Source organism: Rhynchophorus ferrugineus, unplaced genomic scaffold (assembly GCF_030347505.1).
Source record: "Rhynchophorus ferrugineus isolate W39M unplaced genomic scaffold, kcgeb_rfMv2 rfM4, whole genome shotgun sequence".
NCBI lineage: Eukaryota > Metazoa > Arthropoda > Insecta > Coleoptera > Curculionidae > Rhynchophorus > Rhynchophorus ferrugineus.
The window spans coordinates 53,899,784-53,925,230 of record NW_027472583.1 but is presented as its reverse complement, the minus strand read 5'-3'; the positions used below and the strand labels follow the sequence as shown (position 1 = coordinate 53,925,230).

At 33.8% G+C, this 25,447-nt stretch overlaps 1 protein-coding gene across 2 annotated transcripts in view; it reads right to left on the bottom strand.

The window, feature by feature from the left end:
- Positions 1-1,000: 1,000 nt before the first annotated feature.
- Positions 1,001-25,447, bottom strand: part of Dgk (diacyl glycerol kinase 1) — a 131,615-nt gene continuing 107,168 nt past the window's right edge. The window contains exons 4-18 of one of the 2 annotated variants that reach the window (XM_076403876.1): positions 21,219-21,336; positions 19,157-19,300; positions 16,643-16,804; positions 14,538-14,654; positions 11,956-12,080; positions 11,658-11,895; positions 10,194-10,393; positions 9,923-10,081; positions 8,887-9,061; positions 8,708-8,818; positions 5,712-5,871; positions 5,530-5,635; positions 3,225-3,579; positions 2,650-2,831; positions 1,001-2,591 (exon numbers count right to left, since the gene is read on the bottom strand). In XM_076403876.1, coding sequence (XP_076259991.1) covers positions 2,502-2,591; positions 2,650-2,831; positions 3,225-3,579; positions 5,530-5,635; positions 5,712-5,871; positions 8,708-8,818; positions 8,887-9,061; positions 9,923-10,081; positions 10,194-10,393; positions 11,658-11,895; positions 11,956-12,080; positions 14,538-14,654; positions 16,643-16,804; positions 19,157-19,300; positions 21,219-21,336 — 2,442 coding nt within the window. In that variant the 3' untranslated portion in view covers positions 1,001-2,501. Of the gene's footprint in view, positions 2,592-2,649; positions 2,832-3,224; positions 3,580-5,529; positions 5,636-5,711; positions 5,872-8,707; positions 8,819-8,886; positions 9,062-9,922; positions 10,082-10,193; positions 10,394-11,657; positions 11,896-11,955; positions 12,081-14,537; positions 14,655-16,642; positions 16,805-19,156; positions 19,301-21,146; positions 21,337-25,447 lie in introns of both variants that reach the window. The other variant, XM_076403875.1, reaches the window with a different exon arrangement.

Below are 25,447 nucleotides of genomic sequence, written 5' to 3'. Positions count from 1 at the left end.
ATATCATACAAAATATAAATAAAAATCTACCCATAACATGATAAGTATACTTAATAAGCAAACAACTATGAGCTGACAGATAGCCCGAACATATCCAGTAACAATAATAACGGCATTTGTCTTTTATTTTCAAATATCAATATTACAACAACCTTAAGAGTAAACTTTTCATACATATATCTTTTGTTATCAATTAATAATAATAATAATAACGAAAATAAAATATAATTTATAAATGGAATAAACATAGTTTATACAGAGTGCGCTAACTACATGTTAGTCAATGAATAATCTCTCTATATATATGTATAGTCACATATATATTTTTATAAATTTCTCTTTGATTAATTCTCTGGTGCTGGGTGGTTATTTTACGCGGGGGATGGGGATAGGGGCGGGAGGGGTTTCGGTAGAAGTCCCAATATGGGACAAGCGTAGATATAAAAGCGTTCAATCTTTCTGCTTGTAGGGAAAGCGCTCTGATCAAGCTGGGTGGTCCCACAGGTATACTTATACGTTGGATTCTTGCCTGGAGCAGCTCGGATGGGAAGAAAATTAAATGCAGACGGTTGGTGTTAAATATCGACGGACTTTACGTATTTATTAAATTGATTATTAACAGGGCAAGATATAATATGGATACCTGATAAAGGATTGCATGTATACCAACAACACGTGTCTTGATAGAAACTCATTAAAATAATTCTTTAAGCGTTAAAGCATTGTTGATATTAAATTGATATTGTTGATGTAAAGATGCAGCTTCCACTATTAAATAATTTATCGCAATTGCAACTTATTTAGTAGAGTTATACATTATGGGTGATATGATTTTAGGAGGTATTATAAACATGTACAATATAGAGGTAGCTAGTTCCAGTTAATTGTTCCATTGTTCTTTATAGTCATTGGGAGCATAGGAAATAAGATATACAAGCAAGACACATTGAATGAAACTGAGTTGTTTGTTTCAGAATTTTTGGGGATTCATGATACGATATTTTTTTCTTTTTGTATTAAAATAAACTCTATTCTAATAAAAAATTGCTTTTGATTCTTCCACTTTTGCTTCGATTGGAAACTCCATTGCTCTTGTTACTCCCTAGTTATAGAACACGTTAGACAAAAAGCAGAACAGATCATACTAAACATTAAAGAACTGTACTGGTTAGATCAAAGAGATATATTTATCAGTCAATTATGGAGCCTATTTGGACTTATGGGGTGTAAATATGGGGTTGCATTAAAACATCAAACCGACTGATAAACATATGTGCATTATGCAGACAAACATATGTGTTCACCCTGTAATGTGTTCTGGTCTCTCATGTATTAAGTACCCAGAAAATGTATATACACATAGGTCCAATCTGAGTTTAATGTTTTCTGGATTTAAGTTCTGGAACTGATTTACAGGAACAAGTAGTTTGCAAATAGTTTGTTATACAGAGAAATACTTAGTCAGTGTGTAGTAACAGTTGCAATAGGTATTGTTAAATGAATTAAAAAATCACCAAAAGGAAAGAATTAATGTTTTAATAAATCACTATTACCTGTATTCTTACTTCTTAATATTTTAACAATTTTATTTGGACATACTATAATGTTATCATCAATATATAATTTATTATGTGTTCAAAATCATTGAATGTATCACTTAAAACTAGTATTATTAATATTATTTAAATGTAATTATGTTGGTAATGTTGTAGTTTATTGTATTATTTGGATTCTAGTAAAATTTGTTCATCTTTAATGTCCTTTTAACATAAAAAAATCAATTATGATATTTCTATATGAATAGTGTCATCTTTATATCAACAATATCATTAAAATAGTATTATTATAGTACCGAATCAAAATCCGGTTAGTTAAGAGAAAAATCATTTATTAAAAAAAATTTAAAACCATACTTTTAAACTTTTGATTTTATATAAATAATATTATTTTAACAATTATATTTCCAATATCAACAATAAGTTTAACCATAAAAATTTATTGATGATTTTATTTACATTATCATCAAGGCTCGACTATAATTAATATGCAGTATTATCACCATGATATTAAAAAATCACCCAAATGGCAATAAACTAGTTTCAGGATGATTATGATTTCAGAATTTATACTCACCAATGATCAATTGTTATTAATCCATCCAATCATTATACATATTAGCAACATCTAGACATCTATAACATCTTCACAATCCGATCCAAATATTATTTAACAATCAACCATCGTTAGAACGTTATTATATTAACAACAACAAGATTTCGACATCGAGAGAAACATTCGATTAGTGGTGAGTAAAGCACCCCTCTTATATCTTGCCCCGGTCGATATTTAACACAACTAAGAATGACTAAAAACAAATACGAATAATACTGTGGTTTCGTTTGCACTCTTTCAGATCGAACTCGCACGTTACAAACGAAAATGAAAATACATCAATTTGCAGGTACTCAGAGCAAAAGATACATACTAAAATTGTGTCCGATCTACCGACGGAAGAACCGGAAGAATCCTTTTTTCTTTTCGGGCGAGGGCGCCATCAACATAGGCACCTGGTTCTTGTGAGTGATTCGAATCTGAAACATAGGTTCGTGTGATGGTGGGTCGGTGTGAGTGCAGTGTGGGGGGAATTACCGTTGTGGGTGGCTGCATCCACGGTTCTCCATCTATTTGCATCGGGAAGGTTTTCTTGGTTTTGATTGTAACGGAGGAACATTGTGCCAGTCGTCGTCCGCTGGCTGTGATGCCTATTCTCACTTGTCCCATGTGGAGACAATTGTCGAGACCTATGACCTCGATTAATCCGTCGCCGATATCTAGAAAAATAAAGCAATGTGATTAGCATGATATCAATTTGAGGATCATTAATTCTGTTTTTTATTCGAAAATATCTAATTCTAATTATTTTTCACTTATTTTTTCAGTATTTTTTGAATAGTTTCTAGAAAATTCAAAGAGTTAGATTATGTCAGCTCGGTTTTAAAACAACGGGGGATTTTAAAACTTTTATAACAAATATTTTGCCAGAGGTAAGAATTGATTGTCGTAAAATTGATGAACCTTCAACGTATTAATTGCACAAATTGTTAGAGGCACTTCCACTATTTAAAAAAAAATGGCAACAAGTTTAGAAAACTGACTTTAGAAATAAATTTCGACAATTTGTAAAAGTTCACCCCTGGTGTGTTCTATAACACTAAATATTATACCTTGAACAGCATCACTCAGATCTACGGAATTAAAACTGCTGGTGCTGATGTCTTTGTCCTTCGGTCTTCTCCGGCTCCTCCTGGATCCCGACAGGTGCTCTCCCCATAAGTTCGAGCCGCCGTGAGTGTACGGTATGTTGAGGAAGGTGATGCCTTGCAGCGGAAGACCGTTGGCCAAGTCCAAGCCCACGCCGTCGCACTCTATCTCGATGGACTCGTGCAGGTTCTTGCACGAGGCGAACAGCGTTTCCGTTGTCGCAAACTCCACGTACCAGAGTTTGTTCTTCATTCGGCTGTTGAATCGATCCGGATTTTTTAGTCGTTCGATGTGGAATTTGTTGCAGATGGCTGCGTCCTGTAATGGAGTGTTGACATGAATTGGTTTATTTTATATTTTGGAAGGTTTTGAATTATTCTAGGGTAAATTTAAACTGTTGTCTTCTTGATTACGATAGGCACGTTCAGAACCCTTTGAGTAATAAGTCAAAAATATATTAAAACTTAGTCATACTACTGACATAATAATATTATTCTGATATTAAAAAATTGTAATATGTTAACAACATTTAATTAGTGAAAAATAAAGTGTTCGTCAAAAATTAAATGTTTAATTTGATTTTAAAATCTACAACTTTAAAACTAATCAAAATCACATCTGACAACTTGAACCAACTTAATATCAGAATTAACAGAAAAATTATATTCTTTTCATTTATTGAGAAAAATTGGTATAGTAATAATATAGTAATAAATTAATGAAAATATTGTCAATCATTTACTACAACTTTTTCCCATTTTTCTAGTTTTCATCGATCCATTTTTGCATTTTTTCAGAATTTTAAAACTGTTTATTAGTCAATCCATGATAAAGGTGGTAATTAGAAGACGACTCTGTGAGTATGCTGAATGCGACAGAACTTGACGATAGCTTTGGGTCTGTTACTGGCTATTGCTGGTCTTTTTTTGAAACAATACGTTGTTCAACTTGCTTAATTGAAGTCGGTAGACATTTTCTTTCAAAAGGAAACTTTTCTTTTTTTGCCTGACAAGCAATGAAGCTGCTATGTTGAGACACTTCAAAATGGCACTTTCTGTCTATTTTGTGGTAGTTATTTTTCCTCTTTTTGAATCTTTTCCGTCGCATGTAAATGTCTGGAAACAGTTGATTCATCAATTGTCAAAGCCTTTTTAAGAATTTAAGCTGAGTTTTCGTCCAATAAGCCGTTCAATTCATTGTCTTCGGATTATTTTAGTCTCCTAGACCGTTTTTTGTCATTAACAATAAAATCACCTCATTCAAATTGTTGAAATTAAAATTGAAAATTGAGATATGACAGACAACACTATAAATGTTTGATGAGCTTCGACAGTAGATTTATTCAAATAAAACAAAAGTAATGAATGTTGAAAATAATTTTTTAAGCGTTTTACTATTGCGTGTATATACACTGAATAACTCAATAATACTAAATAAAAACTGTTGTTTTATGTAGATAAAGGTCAACATCAAAAAGTTTCGGTTGTTTAACAATTGTTTGTAGTGATACTTCATATTTTCATCAATAGATTTTACTGATCAAATTACATGGAATAATTTAATAACTTCACAGACTGTTATAAAAATGGAGAAACAACACATTGACATACATTAGGAATGATTCTTTGTGTTTAAAGTGAAGTAAGTAGAAAATGAGGATGGGAAATGAATGATTTCTTTATAGAAGAATAATAGATATGAAAACCATCTAATGACTATAATTATAAGGCAAAATATTGTTTGAGAGATTTGTTTCTTGATCTTATGGTGTTATTTTGAAACTGATACACGAAAATAAGTCCAAAGACAATGTTATCATAACGCTACCACGTGATTTATACATAGATAAAATATTGTTGACAACATTGGCAATTTTAAAATATAGGGAAAATTTTACTCCACCTGCAATAGTAACTCGATATTCCTTCTTCTGATTCCAATTATCTTTGGTCTATCTGAATGATAGCTCACATTATATGAAAATACTAAAAAGAGTTTGATTTTTGGATAGCCTCAAAAAATGAAGCATTCTTTTGCCAAATACTTATTTATATTTAAAATTGATTATCATTGTTATATTATTTGTTTTATAAGTAATCAGGAGAGTGAAGAAAACAAGTTTGAGCTAATGCAATAATATAGAGTTAGACAAAAAGCAGAGTAAGTCTCAAAACAACAGGCAGAGAACCAATAATTCTTTCTATATACATATCTAGTTTTAAGTCATTATAGACCGGTTATTATTTGTGTTTTTTATTATATACTTACTACTCCGATGGAGAAATAGTTGTTGATGACGTTGTACGGTATCCTTGTATCGGCAATCTTCACACTGGGATCCGGCTGAGCGGAATCAAAGAGTTCTATCGACCACCTGTCATTACCGATTCGAATGGAACAAACAAAACCCCTTTTATTAATACGTTTATGTCGCGTTGTGCAATTTGTACCTATCCATCATCACAGTGGAAGCTCGGGCAATTTTGTGCAGGATCTTGTGGATGGACTCGCCTTCGTAGCCGCCGCCCCATCGAAGACAACGGGCCAGGTCGTTTCCGGTTCCAAGAGGGATAACGGCTACACCAGGTTGACATTCCAAATCGACCTTGTCTGAAATCAACAAATAATTAGTTGCACGTCATCCTTTATTTTATGTTGTTACAACTTAATTATTAGATGTTTAGTATGTGCTTTGATCATGTTTTCACTTTATAAAGGGATTTCCCGAAAAAACGGTACAATATGTAATAGTAAAAGTATTTTGCTACAATTTTATCAATATTTCTAGCAACATGGCGATACTGTGTCGAAATAATGCAACATCATTGGCGGAGATCCAATAATCAATCAATTTTCGCATTTCTTCAGCATATCGAAACCGTGTGCTATCCAAGTTATGCTACATTGGTCTGAATAAGTTGTAATCAGAAGGCGTTATGTCTGGTAATTATGCTAGATGTGGCAGAACTTCCTATTCGCCTGCAGCAGTGTGTTTTTCACAATTTTGGCAACGTGCGTTCGAAATTACTTGCTATTGCTGGCCTTTTTTGCTACAATACGTCATTAAATTAGTTTAATAGACGTTGGTAAACATTACATTTACAGGTTAACTCGTTTTTAGCAACTTGCAATCTATTACATCAGCAAGATATTATGGCTATGAATATTCCGCTTCGATGTCCTTGTATATAGCTCTCTTGAATGTGAGTGGCCTTTTGCACATGAAGTTGCTGTAGTAGTTATTTTTCCTCCATTATGATTTTTCCCATTATATGTACGTCTCTCATCAACTGCTAAGCTGCGTTTAAGAATTTAAGCTGGGTTTCCGTCAAAATAAGTACAGCAATTCATTGTTTTCGATTTTTTTAGACTTCCAGGCTGTTTATCATTCATTTAAAAAGTTGAAGTAGAAACCGATAATTAGGATGTGACGGATCATTTTTGATGAGCTTCGAGAGATGACTTCTTCAAATTAAACAACAAAAGTAATGTCGAAAATGCGATTTTAAACGTTCCATTATTAGCGTCTGTATACACAAACACTTATACTAATAGATATCGCTGATCAAAATACATGCAAGCACCTGATACCCTAAATATTGGAGATATTAAAAAAGATGTATATAATAGGGCAATTGAAATGGCCTCGGCCTGACACATAGATGGCGCTACTAGAATTAAATTCATATGTTTTTTAGTTAGCCCTAACCCTGAAAAGATGCGTGTATAAATTTGACAGCTATCGGATTATTAGTTTGTGAGTTATAGCATTTTGAGTGAAGCAACTTTTGTTATTGTGAAAAAAATTGGTAAAAAGGAATTTCGCGTGTTGATAAAATAATGTTTTTTGAAGGGAAAAAATACAATTGAAGCAAAAACTTGGCTTGATGTCGAGTTTCCGGATACTGTCCCAAGAAAATCAACCATCAAGCATTGGTATGCTAAGTTTAGACGTGGTGAAATGAGCACCGAAGATGGTGAATGCAGTAGGCGCCCAAAAGAGATTGTTGTTACCGACGAAAACATTTAAAAAATCCACAAAATGATTTTGAATGACCGTAAATTGAAATGAATGAAATAGCAGACACTCTAAAGATACCAACTGAACGTGTACACCATATCATTCACGAATATTTGGGTATGAGAAAGCTCTGTGTAAAGTGGGTGCTGCGCGAGCTCACTTTTTACCAAAAACAACGACGAGTTGATGATTCGGAGCAGTGTTTGGAAATGATCAAGCGTAATAAACCCGAGTTTTTGCGTCGATATGTGACAATGGATGAAACATGGCTCTATCATTTCATTCCGAAGTCCAATCGACAGTCAGTCGAGTGGATTGCACACGATGAACCCGCTCCAAAGCGTGGGAAAACGCAACAGTCGGCTGGCAAGGTTATGGCGTCTGTATTTTGGGATGCACATAGTATAATTTTCATTGACTATCCTGAAAAAGCCATCAACAGCGACTATTACATAGCGTTGAAGAAAGATAAAGTGCTGCTTCACCAAGACAATTCACCGTGTCACAAGTCAGTGAAAACGATGGCAAAATACATGAATTGGGATTCGAATTGCTTCCTCATCTACAGTATTCTCCAGATCTGGCCCCCAGCGACTATTTCCTGTTCTCAGAACTCAAAAGAATGCTCGCTGGGAAGAAATTTTCGTCGAATGAAGAGGTGATCGCGGAAACTGAGGCCCATTTTGAAGCAAAGGACAAATCGTACTACAAAAACGGTATTGAAAAGTTGGAGGGTCGCTATAGTGTATCACCCTTGAATGGAATTATGTTGAATAAAAAAAAACTAATTTTGCCAAAAAAATGTGTTTTACTATGGTAGGCCGGGGACTTTTCAATTGACCTATTATATATATAGTAAGAGTACTGTTCTACGGGAGAAGTGACTATAGTTTATTAAAATGTTATTAAATAACAGCAAAAGTTTCATAATGTAATATTTCCAACAATGACATCTTTATCATCACATTAAAATCATTGATATACTGCTGTCAATCGTTGTTGCGCCAATGATGCTGTAGGAGTTCATTTTGTTTTATCAAGGTTCATTAATATTATAAAATATAAGATAAATTAAGGTTCCAAAAATGTGACAATGGAAAATATCGATAGCTTGCAGACTATAACGTTTTGATGAGTAAGTACAGCTCTCTGGTAAAATGCAAAGGCTGTTTTGGTATATTTAGAAGTAATGATTTTAATGTGAATGAGTCCTAAATTACAAAAATGTAAATAAAATAAGGTTACTATTGTGATAAAACATAAATAGCTAATAAAAACACTTATGGTTTTAGACAAAAACCATAAGTGTAAATTGGAAGATGACTATATTTCTTTGTTGACATGTCTGATGTATTGAACAATACTATGTAATATACAATTTATAATAATTATATTTAATATAGTGCCATAAAAATAATTACTCACCCATCGATTCCAATACCCAGCCAACTGTACCATCACCACCACAACAGACCACTTTGAAATTGGGCACGTCTTTGAACATGCTCAGTCCCTGTAAAGGTCCACTTCCTGAGCCTGCAACGATGAAATTCGCCAAAAATTGTCCAAAATGACTGTCAAAACTGATTTAAAATAATTCTTACCTAGTATGTGAACTTGGCGAGGATTTAAGATGTACTGGAACTTCCTGAGTACTTTATAACCCTGTCTGCCTCCGGATTTGGGATTGATGAACACCAAGAGGGGTACGGTATTTGCCGCAGGAGTAATTTGAAACGACATTGCTGGCTGCTTGGTTTGGTTGCTAGTCAATGAGCTCTAAAAATAAAATATTTTGTAATAAAAAGATAATCTTTCACTTCTTGTATTTCCTATCTGAATGGACGGGAAATAGAATTGTAGAAATCAAAAAAGCAATTTCAGAAAAATATTAAATATGAAAATGAAACATATATAATATATATGATAGTATGTAGACAAGTAAATTCGTCATATGCAGGTTGACTTAAAAAATTAAGTTCAATATTGGAAAATAGTCAAGTATATGGCGACTCAACGCAATAAAGATAAATCTTTATAATAATGAAAAGATCATTGAAGATGTTAGTCAATAAAAATCTGACAAAATTGAAGATATAATCAATACCAAGATCAACCAAAATATGTGTTGGAATTGAATTGGAATCGACTACAATATTTTGTCGATTTTGAAATAAACAAACGATGATTTCATCAAATATCGCAATTTAATCAATAACCACTTATCGTATTTGCTGATTTATTATTGTGTGACTTGTTTTTATACAAAAAATGAAGGTCATTCTTCTTGTATGTAGAAATAATTTTGAAGGTTCTCAAGAACTATTCAGCAGATACGGTTCCTTTCGGTTAGTTTGATAGATGCAACATATCACATAAATGGAAGAGCAGAAACCTTATTTTCATGATATTCAAGATATTCAAACAATCTCCAACAGAAACTTAGTTTTTCATCTCTATTAATTAAAATGTTACCATCAGAAAAATAAGAAATATGTGTTGGTAAAAGGGCAACATTATTCATATTAAGTCCTTGAACTTATAAATGAATCTGTGATGTCCTTTAATGAAGAGTAAGCCTTATGTACTCCCAACAAAAGTTATGTTAAGGTTGTAGTATTAGGATGTATTGATACTTACCACACTCACATTGTCGCCACCATAGCGTGACCCTCGTTTTTGTAGTGACCTCTGTCGGTCCAAAACGATGGGACAGATGGCAGTAGGTGGTAAAATGTGAACAGCATGCTCCCCTAGTCCACACTCCGCTTTAACCTGGGAAACACACTTGTTGTGTAGCTAAAAGGTAAAAAATAAACTGTTATTCTTTTCCCAATATAGATTATACAAGTATTTTAAAAAACTTCAAACATTTACTGAATGTCACTGATGTTAAACAATCAATACTTACAGTTGTTTGACACCAACGACAATGCAAGCCAGTGACTCCCGCTTTGACCGGTTTCCTACATCGGCCGCATTTTCCATTACAGTTTCCTTCTACCCAATGATGCAGTAAAGTTTGAGACGACTTTTTACTTTTCACGTAAGTGGCTATACAGCTGGCTGGCGCTCGACCAACACATCGTTCATGAACTGTGTACTTGCAAACTGGAAAAAAAGAAGAAGTTAAAAAGTTATTTTATATATTCGGTGCCGGCATACATTCTGACCATTTTTATTGAGAAAAATTGCTACAATATTATAGATACCAAACCAAAATATTACTTTCCGCAACTTCTTCTTATCTTTCTGGTAACATAGCTATACTGTGCAAAAAGCGATATTGTTTTCCAATAATCGATGCTTTTTTGCAATTCTTCAGCATTCAAACAATATGCCGTTTGTTTCAGTTCAGTTCATATCTCTGTTAAATATACGTTATGTAAGAGAGATAATCTTGCCGTCTGGTAGTATCACCAATAGTGTATTGGTTTAGAATTAATTGGTTAGGTGATTAATAATGAGATGATAAAGTTAAAGTGCTTGTCATAGCCTATAAAGTCAATTCGAACGGAAGCAAAAGCAAAGAAGCATTAATACATTGGAAATTTCAAATTCATTATCAATATTTTCATTCAATATAGCAACAACGCTAAATATCTCGGAATGAATCTCGATGCAAAACTTCGTTGGAAGGAAAATATAACGAAGAAAATAAAAAAACTGGAATTGAGAAAATGAATTGAAATGTACTGGCTAATTGGAAGAAAATCACATTTATCAGTACATAATAAATTGAGTTCAATTATGGGGATGTTCTGCAAAGAGTAACATAAATAAAATACAAATTTTTCAGAACAAAGTCCCGAGAGGTATTGGGGGTGCGCCCAAATACTATAGGACTGATTATCTACATCGAGACCTTCAGATACCTACAGCCAATCAAGAAATCAAGAGAATTGTAAGGGGGCATGAGGAAAGACTCCATTCTCACCCGAATATTGAAATATTACAACTATTGGATACCACCAGAACAAGACACAGACTCAAATGTATCAAACCACCAGATGTTGTGTAGTGAGGTGCATATATTAAAAAATTCAGCAGTGATACCATAATATTTTAAAAGAAAAAATAGTTTTTAAATATAATTATCCTATATCCTTAGTTGGCGTTATTGATATTGTTAATTGTAACTCTTCTATTAAATATATCACCATTTTGGGTAATTGATTATGAAAAAGGTATTGTAAAAAGCATTTTATATCGTAACTACTATCTTTGAAATACAAAAACATGATTATAAACAAGTTGACTTATTTCTTTTTGTTTACTGCCCAAAATGGATATGATCGACGGGTTTCAATTCTACAGATTCCAATAAACTGAACAAACGGAACTTTGCCATATATAAGAAAAGTGCACTACTTACACACACAACACAGACCCTTTTTTCCTAATCCCACTAGCATGTTAAGGCATAGGTTGCAGTAGGCGGGCCTGCTGAAATGTTTCAGTCGCCACAGATGTTTCCCATCCTCCTTAACGTTGGAATCGAGCCCCAAAAGGACCAATAACGGTATGGTGGTCAGTCCGCCTCGTTTCCATTCTTCCAGAGAAACCAGACCGTCCTTGTTGAAGTCTATTTCCACCATCATGTCTTGGAGAATCTGAAAATTATTTGATGCATTAATACTATTTTTTTCTGGTAATAGTGTTGAAGGAGGTACCGGTTTTAGTTCCGAAACGTCCCAGCCGAGGTACTCGGCGACAGACATCATTTGATTTACTATACAGTCCACTTCGTTCTTGTCCAGGTAACCGTTACCATCACCATCGTATAATCGGAACATAACTGTAAACAATATGTAGATATCAGTGAATTATTCAGGACATAAATCGTTATATACGAGTGGATACCTAAAAGAAATTGATTTTTTACATTCATTGTTTTCATACTCTTCTAATTAAATTTTTAATTGCACCACCGAAGATATACTCCTTCCAATAAAACAATCAATTCATGTCATATATGATGATGAATATACTGCCAAATGCAGTAAAACTGTAAAATTCATTTAAAACTTGGAGCGAGTTTTTTGTTCTCACTTTATTTAAAAAGAGATAAACGCTGTCGGAGGCGTCAGAACATAACCGTAAAATTCGATTTGTGTTGGTAATGTTCACATTGTTGTCAAATATCTACAAAATTCTTCAAAATATAAGTGATAATAGATAGAGTTTACAAACTAGCAAACGTTGTACAGCTGTTTTATTAGATATACTATATTTTAAATTTTCGTTATGCTAGATAATATATCCCGCTTTATTTCAGCAACATTGGCAAGATGCTTTTATATCACGTCTCTTTTCATTGGAAAAAATCAAAAAATTATTATTAAATTAGGGGACAAAGTCGGATGAGTAGGGGGTGGGATATAGGGAACAAAACCTTCCTTGAACTGGCTCATGAGTGCTGGCTCTATTCTCCTCTAGGCGTAGGAGAAACCAAACCAAACCAACTACAATATTAGTTTTCAATGATTTTACGTTGGTAATGTGAATGTTGTAATTAGCAAAAGTTATGTTTCCTACTTGAATGCACAGTATATAAGTTTCTATGAAAAGTTCGAACTTGTTCATTTATTTGCACGATTTTTTGGCTCTTTCGTTAAAAGTGATAAATTTGAAACTATTATGCCGTCATAAAAATCTCTATTTGGATGGGTTAACTTCTAAGGAAATTCATTCAAGTTGTTCGAAGTTTATGGGGACTTCGCTCCTTCTATTTCATTAAAAAGTGGCCAGCTGATTTTAAACGTAGATAAATCATCGTGTTGTATGACAAGCAGTGAGTTAGATAGCTGAGCCTGTGGCGATATCGGAAGAAATTATTAGGGACAAATTACACAGATGGGGAATGAATTATGGATATGAAATTAAGTTGGGAGGGCTATAGATGAATATTTTCACCGTCTTCAGGACTTCCGGGAATACTGATGTTAGATAATCGTTAGACTTTGTTGACGTTGAAAGGAGATAATGTAAAAACATAAAAATGTTTTTGACTCAAATAGCAGTCTTCCATTTTCAAACCGAGAACTTTTACCTTAACCCCCTTGTGGGGGTACGAATATTAATTTTTCTTTTTTGGGGCAAATAAAAAGTTAAATTTAACCCGTCCAATAAAACAACCAATGCACGTCATCAAAATTTATGAGGTCAGCACGTCGCAATATTACCGTATTAAATTTAACTTTTCGTATATTTGAAGGTTTATAACTTCTAATTATTGTTTCTAATATTCTGAAGAATTTTGCAGACATTTGGCAAAATGGTCCACTAATATCAATACAAATCGAATTTTATTCGCCGTCATATTTGATGTGCCTTGGTTGTTTTACTCGACGGGTTATAGTGTGAAGGGTGTAATATGTTGATGGTTATTGGAGAAGAACACATCTATGTTGTAGCATTGGACATTCTCCTTTGTAATATAACACCAGATATCATCAAGCAAGCCACCAGCAGGCTTTATTCAGGATATTTGAAGTCTAAATGTGAAATCAAACTTAGTTAAAAGTATAATGGTGAATCTGCCAAATGTAAAGGTTTATTCATTCAATGCCTCGGGTGATTTCGACATCGCAAAAGTCGCCTATTTCGATTATTTATCGTTTAATAAATAAATTGGAATCAGCTGGTACAATAAACAATAAAAATACACCCGTACGTCATCGAAACGTGATATCCGTAGAGAATATTATTGCAGTAAACTAGAGCGTGCAGTATAACCCGAGGCAGTTAATTCCAGCAAACATTAAAGGTCATTAGTGCAAGCTGGTTCGTATCTATTTGGCATACTGCTGGAAAATAAACTCTAAATTTGGTGGTTGCTTTTGGATAAAGATTAGAAACATACTTACGTATATGAATTATAGTTATAGTTAGTATAACAATTTTAAATTTACAATAATTACAAATTAATAATTAGTATCTTTGAAAAACAATATAACTAACATATAAATAAAATTAGGTATAATTTTTTGTTAACTGTCAAAAAATGAATATGACCATAATATTCAAAGGATAGGTTAAATATAGATCCAATTGGTGCTTGCTCACTGATGGTAAGTATAGTATAAATATAATCAAAACTTTAATAAAATATTTTACATAAAAAAAAGAAAATATATAAAATTTTTTAACAGATATTGAAGATTCTTGGAATTGCTAAGATATATTGTTATCAGGAACTTGTTGATTTTAAAATAAAATTGACGTTAAAGCATGGCTGCTATTTGATACTCACATTCTAACTTGTCTTCTGGTCTGCCTGCTTCGAGAAGGGACAGATAACAGACGATATCTTTCAAGGACACTTTCAGACAGTTGACATCTATCGAGTTCTCCACAATGTGTCTTACCTCTGAAACGATATTTAGGATTTGAGTAGACATATAAGAAAATTAATTTTAAATTAGATATGGGTAGTGATAGTGATCTTTCATCAGAATGATGTAAATATAGATTTAAAATAATAAACAAAAAATGCTTACTTAAAACTATCTTAATGGCGTAACGTTGTTTTCAAAAGAGCCTTGTGGAAATCACTTGGTTTAGTTTTTTACAGTAACATAATATAGTTATAAAAAACAGACAAGGGATCATTTATAAAAATACACATATACAGGAGATGGATAAAATAATATGAACACGTGATATATATAATCTACTTAAAGTTATTTTGTACATACGTCTTCTAAATTTGTTACGTCAAAACGTTGCAATGTTGTCACATCAACTCTCAGTTTTAGCTTAGTTTGGCTTTGACATACAACAAAATTCTAACCTAAATAAAAAAATTGAACAAAAGTTTTATCAAATATAATTTATTTTAACATTATAGTACATCTTAAAATTACAGTTAATTATACAGACACAATAGTTTATAGGTTATAGTTATAACCTATCACTATTGCTTTCAAGAATTTTGCATACGTCTGACAACTGGACGACTTTGACAGGTTCATTCGTTTACGCGTTCGAACTAATCAGACAGCATTGTGTCTCTTTTTAACTAGCATAAAATGAGAAGGAAAATATTGTCTGATTCTGAAACCAATTTACAAATTGCGGCAGGCAATACATTAAACATCTTGATGACGTATTTACAAAAAATTTTTGAATACACTATACACAATATTTATTTAACAATAAGGTTCACAGAGTGTCTGAATAGTTTATAGCAGAATGTACTGCTATTCTTCCAAAATATCAGCCAATTGCTTCAATAATGTTGGAGATGGAAATCTACTCCTCACAGAGGCTTTAAAACCCTAAAATTTTTCATAAAGATTCAATTATTTTAAGGTTTGGCTATTGTGTTGGTCAGGGATGATATTCCGACACTTTTAAAACCAAATTAAGAGTCTCAACCGTTTGGCGTTGGGTTTTCATTATACAGGGACTCGCAATCGCTGCCCGTCTATGCAAAACACTATTACTCAAGTGAGCGTTGAGTCCTATTGTCACTAATGTCAAAGTAGTTTTATGTTGTCTGACTAAAATCCTTTTTAATGTTCGTCTGTCTTGCTACAAGACTTGGGAAGTAAACTGAGCAATATGTACTCTCCGCATTATTTACACGGAAGCAGTGTTGCCAGCATGCAACAAGATGTACTATATTGCATAGTGTTCATATTATTTTATCTAACCCCTCTAAGTTTTCATTTTTTTTTGTATTAAATATGTTCAAAGTAATTTAATATATTATTTTTCAAAAATAACCAAAAGTCGCAAGTTGACAAATCTGACGAGTAAAACTATCAAAGATTTACCACTACTATATGAGACGACACTGAAAATTGTTTACCTATTGATATCACATCAGCAGGTAAACAACTTTTAACGTTTTCTTACGTTCTTAGTAAAGATCATTGCTCGCTGTTTTTTTTTCACCATTACAAGTGTCCTCATTTTCATATATCAATATTTGGGTTTCTTGGTGAGTTTATATTTTGTGTTTTTTTTTTGATCTTAACATATCTGTAGTTCTGATGGATAGTATATGTGTGTTCTCTAGGTCTGTTTTTTGTTAGAAGATCGAATATTTTCTTCTGCAGCAATATTTTCGTGCTTAATAGCCATTGAAATAGTGATTTTTTATTTAGAACAGAGTTACAACAGCGAGTTGCAATATTACTCAAGTTATTTATACTACCTATAAACTATAGTAAAAAAACTCTCTGGAAAGTTCTCTCAATAAATAATTTATTAAACAATATTTGACCAGAGCTGTTACAAATTAAATAGCATCGACAGATAAAACAAAATGTTTTAAATATATAACCATTTGTGTTAATAAATCAATGACAGCGCAATTAATAAATAATATTAAAAAAAATCAATCGTTACCTTCTAATTTTCCATTGTTAACTAGTAGCGAGTTGTTGGATTTTTTTGAAGAATTCCTCGAGATCTGACTATGGGATGGACTGGAGTCGGTGCTTTTCTTTCCTACCACTTCGTGACAAGAGTACGACGTGTGCGTTATCGTTAACATCGGATGTACGGTACCTAATATACAGATAACTTTAAGTATTATAAATACAAGATATAATAAAATAAAACTCTTTCATCGTTCATGTTAAAATAATGGGTTTGGGAGAAGTAGTTTCGTCTATTTTGTAAATTATTTCAAATCGAATTTATTTGTAAACATTTGGAACACCAATCGATGATTTTTTCGATGATGGTTCTAAACGGGGAGATTTCGTTGGTGGCGCATACACTTCAAGACTGCTGGAAGAGCACTTTTGGCTTCCTACAAATACTAGCATTTTTTCCGCGGAGCTTTTGGCCTATATCCCTATCTGCCCTGGATGGACTGTCGGTGGGCACATCAATACTTGTGGTATCAGACTCAATGAGTTCTTCAGACAGTCTGATTTTAGCAAAAACAGTCCACCCTCCAGACTCCCAGTTATAGCTATCAGAGAGCTACACACAACACTGGAGAGGAGGGGAGTATGAATAAATTATCTATGGTTCCCTCTCATAGGGGAATTCCCGGTAACGAAAGAGCCGACTATCTGGCAAGCAGAAAGGAAGAGTCAATCAAACTGAGCGTTCTATTTAGTAAAGAAGACGCTGAAACACATATAAAAACTCTATATAAAAAATTGGATCAACTAAATTGGGATCTCCTTATGGAAAATAACAAGTTGTGGGAAATCAAGGGGTTTTTTTCACCAATCTCCTAATATTAACAATGTCAACAGGTTTCAATTGAGCATCCTTGCTCGGGCGAATAGGGCATAGCAGACCAACGCATGAGCATCTGTTAAAAGGAAGAGATCCTCCACAATGTGACGGATGCTAAACACAACAGCGTCAAGAACATCTTTCTGAAGTGTGAAAAGTTTGAGGTACTGAGACAGCAGTTTGGTCCAGCCCAAGCATTTGGATATGCTTTCAAACTATTTAACGGCCGCTGGATTGATACACCTTTTGTAATTCTTCTCTATTGTAATTTGTATAGTATATTATTTTTGAATGCCATTTATGTATACTTTATTTAAAAATACATTGTAACTCGATCCTAAATAGCCCAAGAGGCTGATGGGCTTTTAAAATAATAAATAAATAAAAAGTTGCTAAATATTATGGAAAAGACAATGGCTTTCCAAATTTGGTCGTTTTTGTGGACTGTAGAGAGTCGATTTAAAGGTTTGGCCATATTCTAGCGACTCTTGAGCGACTCTATGAATAATTCCATTCAAATTCTACAGAAGAGCTAGAACTTTCTTTGGCTCCGGGAGCAAGTTAATTCTAACTTTTTTTTTGCTTTTTCCAGGTTGGTTAGCTAATCCGAAATATTTTAGCTGATGTGGCGTTGGATGGGAAGACATTTTATCAAGAATCCAAAATTAAATTTAAGTTTAGGAATGGCGAAATGGGTTAGGATAAAAAATCCTATCTCGCCGTGGGACTAAGAGTAAGCTTCTGATCAGGAGATTGTGTGACTTTGTTGCTGTTAAATGTGAATCGGTGCCCTTATTATACATTGCAGGGTGTTACAGCATGCTTCAAAGTACGTACAGAGTTGCAGTTAATGGAATTAACAGCGTACTTCTGCACAAAATGGGAAACGGTAGATAATATGGCATATACAAATGGCCTGATGTATTTTTTTTGTTTTTGAACAGATTAAGCGGATTGAAGATTTAAATATGTGCCTTTTTGAAGCTTCTGAATCGGAACTTCTTCCATCTCAAGTTAGTATGGACGGAATATGGCAATGAAACATGGTCGTCTGTGCCTTCCTTGGATTCAGATGTAGATGCCAGACCTTGTTTACGTGTTGGAGATTGTTGTTTTTCGACCTGAGTCTTATGAACTGAAGAATGTCAAGCACAAAACCCAAATTGTTCGTCAGGGGCGATACTTCACATATCTTAAGGTGTGCACTCTACCTTTTTCATCGAGTTTGGAGAGCCAGAGTGAGCTAATAATAGTCTGAAATAAAACAGATTTTAATTCGCTTTTTCCTTTGGATTACCATTATGAGCAATCAGCCTAGAAATTATTTGTAAAGTGGCTAAATTATTTAGTCTCTGTCTGTGACAGTGGCAATGCCTTTTTTTGATATAAGCTAATTCTGATACTGGCGTTCAATTAAGTACTCATCGCCATAAATACCATAATATTTTTGATGAGCATCTCTCTTCATTTCGTAAAATAACCTTAACAGTTTAAACATAATGAATGTTCCATAGTATGTGCTAAATATGCTTGTATATTATTATTGCTAGAAATATTAGACTTTAAAGCCTTTGATACAAAAAAAATGAAACTACTTTTTCTATTTACTATTATTTATTATTGGAGAATAGAGGAATATACTAGATTGAGGAATAGCTTACTTACCTGATTTGCCTCTGGTGGAACAATCACTATCAGATCGATGATGTCCGAGCAGGGTTTCTCCAAGACCCTGAATCCTTTCCACAAATGATTTCGGCTTTTCTATACATGCGAAATCAGTGAGCGTGTTGACGTTCGGCGTTGAACCTGAATATAATAAGATACGTTTCACTTTTAGTATAAAGATTTAAAAATCCATGGTACATACAATTGTCATAATGTAATACAAAGGTCGAGAATATAGTTTTTACATTAATTGATTAACGTAACAAGAGTGTCTCGATGAAATTAAGCCGACTTTTAGCGGTGAAACATAATGAAGAACCACAGTTGTTGAGTTTCTTCACCGGCATGAACCATGGCTGTAGTTTGAAGATGAATACCTTGAAAATTGTGAAAAGCTGATACTAATATTTTCATTTTAAAGACGGACCATTCCCTACCATAATGATGTAATATTGGCGGTGAAGAACTTTGTTTTGACAAGTTTGGATCATATTGGTATTTGATTTCTTCTTGTAACCCCATGATTGATCCCTAGGTTGGCTTTAAAATTTGTTTGTATAATAACAATTGTGTAGTGGGATAATTTTCAACCTGCTCTATTTTGTTGCGTTCGTATAATTATTCGGTATTTTATTTCCTGTATGTGAAATATACACGTATAGAGTTTATAGCTTTTAATTTTATTCGTCATTTCTTAGTCCAATCAGTAATGATATTGACAGCTGTTGTAATCTATTTAGAATTGTCTCAATATTGTTAATTATAGTGAGTAGTACTATCAACAAATGTGGTTATTGTTACTCTTTCACATTTACGGATATCAGTGGTAAAAAGTACGATTACCTTGTGGTGCATAGAAGGGTTTCAAATTTGAATAATCATCTCCATATTTTATCCTGAACCGATGATTCTAAATGTGATCTGGCCAGGTAATATGTATATTAACTTGTATTCAAGACCTTCGTGCCAAACTTTAAGCTATACCATCAATTATCCTACAGACACACCTAAATCAAATACAAATGTGGCTGAAAAGATGACGTATAAAAGCCAACAAAACAATATCCAATCATATAACTTTTACGCTCCGTAGAACTTCCTCTAAATATCATAGGCAGAAGACCATAGACATATATCATATATCATACCTACATAGGCTAAATATCTTGGTATGCACCTAGATCGACGCCTAACTAGGAAGAAGCACATACTCGCCAAACGGAAACAACTTGGACTTAAACTCTACCAAATGTATTGGCTTATTGGGCGCAAATCCAAGTTATCATTAGATAACAAGATATTATTGCATAAATCTATACTCAAGCCTATTTGGTCATATGGAATCCAACTATGGGGAACCACTGGCAAGTCTAATATATCCATCATAAAACGGTTCCAAAATAAAGTGTTGGGTGCCATTGTCGATGCTCCGTACTCTGTGTCAAATTAAGTGATACAACGAGATATTGCTCTAGGCCAATAATGAGTGTAATTCAATGTATTGTGTCAAGTACTTCAAGCATCCCAATGCATTTGCAAATCAGCAAAATAAGCGAAGTGACAGTGAGGTGCGTAGACTTCACACGATTAGTGTGACTTAAGACTTAAACGATTTAGTAGACTAAATCGTTTAATACCATCCGATCTGATTACTGGACATATATTGACTTTAGAATAAGATTTAGACAAGAGATCCCTTAATGAAGTGATTTTCTACATTCCATGTATATATAATATAAACATAACAAATACTTATTGCCCTCTGGACAGATTGTAGAATTACTAAGAGTAATAAAAACAATTGGTGAGCCGAGATGAGTTGTTTTTCTTCAATAATTAGTTATTATGTTAATACTCGAAAAATTAATTTGATAAAACATTAATAACAAACAATTCCTTTTGATCTTGAACCTCGAAATATAAAAAACAGCTATACTTAAAACTAGAGACATGCACATAAGGCTGTTATAAAAGCGTTGTTAGTAACCTTTAATGTGTGATGTTATTGGAGCACAAGCTGTGGTAGAACTCAGAACGGCCATCTCCTTGAATGCTTTACCTTCGACCTTGACGCTTTTCCTCACGAACGACAAGAACAAGTGTTTGCACAACTCTCTCGGCGTTTCCATCTCCAGGTAAGCGTCCAGGAACTCGCAAAATCCCTGCAGATCGATGTCCTGCAACAGAAAAATGTATCACATATACTTTAAAGTATTTTCGATTCAATTTAAACGTTATGCGATGAAATGTTAAACGATAATTACTTGGGACTAACGATGAAGATATAAAAAACAATTCCCTTTTCGATATTTAGGCTATGTGCATTATCTATGTGTCTATATGTTTTCGGAATTTTACATTTAGAGGATGATTTCATGTTATTTTTTTATTAGGTGTAAGATATCTATTAATGAAAACGCGAAGTATCAATGTAAACAAACTGTTCAATTCAGAGATTCAATGATTTTCTCGCCATTCAGTGTCTACATAAGCTAATGATGCAGCGCTCAAAATTTCATTTTCGATACTCATTATTTTTGTTGTTTGATTGAAGACTGTTGCTCTCTCGTATCCCAATTGTCGGTTTGATGTCAATAACAAAAAACGGTCTAGAGAACATAGAATAATTCATTATTTTCAGATGCTTACATGTTATGGCAAACATTCAAAAAAGGAAAATGACTACCACACGAATTGACTAGAAATGGTATTTGAAATTGTTTCAATATCATGGTTTTATAGATGGCAAAAAAAAGATAACAAACCAGTTTTCTGTGGCATATTATAACTGGTAATGTAAATGTGCTGCTACTATTCCGATCATAAAAAGTCATGGGCTAGCTCAAGGAGATACATCCACATTAACAGCCAAGTAGACTATTCATGACCATAAAGTTTTAATATGCATATGGTGGGTTCAGCAAGATATATTGTGTTACAAGCTGCTAAAACCGGATAAAACTGTTGCTGTATATGTCTACCGACGTCAACTGGATAAATTAAATGATATATTGCTGCAAAGCCATCCCGCATGCACACTCGGCCACATGTTGCAAGAAGATGGCACCTGATTACCACTGGTTCAAATTGATGGTTGGCATACGAGTTTGAAATGCCGAAGGAGTCCACATATGGGGTTCTAAAATATATTTAACTGATTGTCCTTGTCTTTAAAATGTTTAATCGTTAAAAATAATATAGACTGTAATTATGCATTCTACTGCTATCCATATTATATTCCAGCATTCTATTCCCTAGAAATCCAGTTTTTTTTTTCATTTGCGGACTTCTGAAAACTGACAACAAAAGTTAATATTTCATCTAGCACTTTTACAAATTGTTTTATAAGTCATAACTTAACCTGTAAAGATAGCAATAGTATATTTGTTAGGTTCAGCAATAGGTTCACTTTTAACGTTTTGTTCCCAAACACAAAATTTAGTTACTACTGAATCGTCCTGCTATAGTTCTATTATGCCACAACCAGAGATAACACGAATATTTGGTATACCCTGTAGTCCCATTAAAAACTTAAAATCTACAATGAATTGTTACTTTATATTTCAATCTTGTGGTAAAATTTTCACAGTTTCATAGTTTTCTTTAAGATATACAAAACGAGCGACTGGAACACATTGGATTTTTTTCGAATTTATTTTTTCTGTTATGTAATAAAACTGCTTTAAATTGTTTGTTGACCGGTTAATAAATAAATGCCTTTCACTGAGAACACAGAGCATCTAATTTGCTGCAAACAATCCTTTGATGTCGTTGCAATAACAAACCCCTTGATCCTTGGTAATGAACGTAGAAAAGGTTTTATGCTGTCTCAAGTCTTCTGAGGTAAGAAAAAGAGGTTTTGGCGATTCATTCTATATCTTCAATATTTTTATTTGAGCTCGACTGAGGCACTTTTTTCGAAGGTTCAGTTTAGTGATTATTGAGTTCAATTTTTGACTTGTATATTGCTTTTATCCCATCTTGACAACACCCACGTCTCGCAACCGAATGTTAGGTTTGGTATGTATGTTATGTTGCTTTGTACACGTTTTGCTCGGCAGTTCTTTTTTCGCAATGATTTATTATTTATAACAAAGTAAAAAGTTTCAATTCTGTGATTCATATCCTTTTCTATTATTACATCTTCAATTTGGACATTTATTTCTTCTGGCTCACCCGTCAGCAAGTCTTTCGTTTTTATTTTATTAGCTTTCTGCATAGTTATTATTAGTGTATCTTACCACCACCCACTTATTAACTCTTTAAAGTCCTATGAGGTAAGAATATTGGATTTTGGTGAGATTAAGGAACAATCAATTATATTATAGTATTATTTTGGTAAAATGATCCCTGGAGAATATTATTCAGAGCTTTTTGACAGATATGATATTGATTTGAAGCAAACATGACCGCAATTGGCGAGGAATAACATATGCGTAACTACCATGGAAAAATCCATAAATTGGGATACGAATTGCTACCCAATCTAACAGGTCAGTAAAACATATTTTTTGTCAAAATTAATTTTTCTTATTCAACGTAATTCCTTTCAAGGGTGATATGCTGATTATACCGAGCCTCCAACTTTTCGATACCATTTTTGTAGTACGGTTTATCCTTTGCTTCAAAACAGGTCTCAGTTCCGTCGATCACCTCTTCATTCAACGAAAATGTCTTCCTAGCGAGCATTCTTTTGAGATCTGAGAAAAGGAAATAGTCGCTGGGGGCCAGATCTGGAGAATACCGTGGATGAGGAAGCAATTCGAAGCCCAATTCATGGATTTTTTTGACAGGGTGCATTGTCTTGGTAAAGCAGCACTTTATTTTCCTTTATTTGCGGCTGTCTTTCTGGCGATATCGTCTTTCAAATGGTCCAATAACGCTATGTAATAGTCGCTGATGGTCTTCTTCAAGGTAGTCAAAGAATACAGAATAATCTTGACTGTTGCGTTTTTCCACGCTTTGGAGCGGGTTCATCGTGTGTAATCCACTTGGATGACTGTCGATTGGACTTCGGAGTGCAATGATGGAGAATGGATGATGTGAAATGAAATGATGTTTCATCCATTGTCACATATCGACGCAAAAACTCGGGTTTGTTCATCTTCAAACACTGCTCCGAATCATCAACTCGTCGTTGTTTTGGACAAAAGTGCGGTCGCGCGGCACCCGCTTTGCACAGCATTTTCCCATACCCAAATATTCGTGAATGATATGATGTACAGGTTCAGTTGATATCTTTAGAGTGTCTGCTATTTCATTCAGTTTCAAATTATTCTAAGATTCTAAGAATCGCTGATTTATCAAACTGCCCTCGTATTTTCGAACAGGAAAAAGAAACAATGAAGTCCACCTTTCACTCGTAGATCTAGTCGATAATAGTCCAACGAATAAAGAATAGGTAGCGAAAAGAATACCCTTCTGTAGTCAACTGAACGAACCGGCCAGAGGAAGCAGACGCACAATACAAGACCGCCTCTAACTTATTCATATGACTGTACGCTGCCAACAAAGGGACTTGTCTATCCCTGTGGCGTAACAGTTGTCGATGGAATATTTATAGCGATATAGGGCGTTAGGGAGAGCGAAGGGCTGGAGGCGGGGGCGGCATACGCTCGGAAATGCGCTGGAACTCGTTAGAATGCCATGGAAATTATTTATAACTCTACGAATGGAAATATGGATTTTTCAAGGCCAAGACTTGAAGCCACTATACGAGCGAATATCCGAGGGTTGAATATGCCGTTTTGAATAATGATTACGAAGAGCGCCATTTGCATTTCGAATTTTGGTAACACTAAGTGTTGCTGTCAAACGCCATCTGACCAAAAAAACAAAGTTCAAAACACAGAGAAATAAAGATTTAACTTAATTAAATTTAACTAGTAATAGAGATGTAACTCAACAGGGGAACCTGGCGAAAAGTTTTGCTTTGCTTAACATCCAGATGGGGTATCTATCAGCCATTCAAATAATTTGATTGGTCTATTTAAATCTGGGGTTATAGGCACCTGTAACAGAAACATTTTACTGTGAAGACATTTTATTGGCTCTTTGATAAAATTTGGCACGTGACAGCTCCGAAGTAATGTTTAATTACCCAATAAAATTTAAATAAAAATAATTTACAATATAAACTATAATCTGTGAATCATTACGAAAAAAGAACTGTCAAGCAAAACGTGTACAAAGCAACATCACTACATAGTATAAAACAAAGTCGCCCTTTCTGTCCCTATATCCCTATGTGCGCTTAAATCTTTAAAACTACGCAACGGATTTTGATGA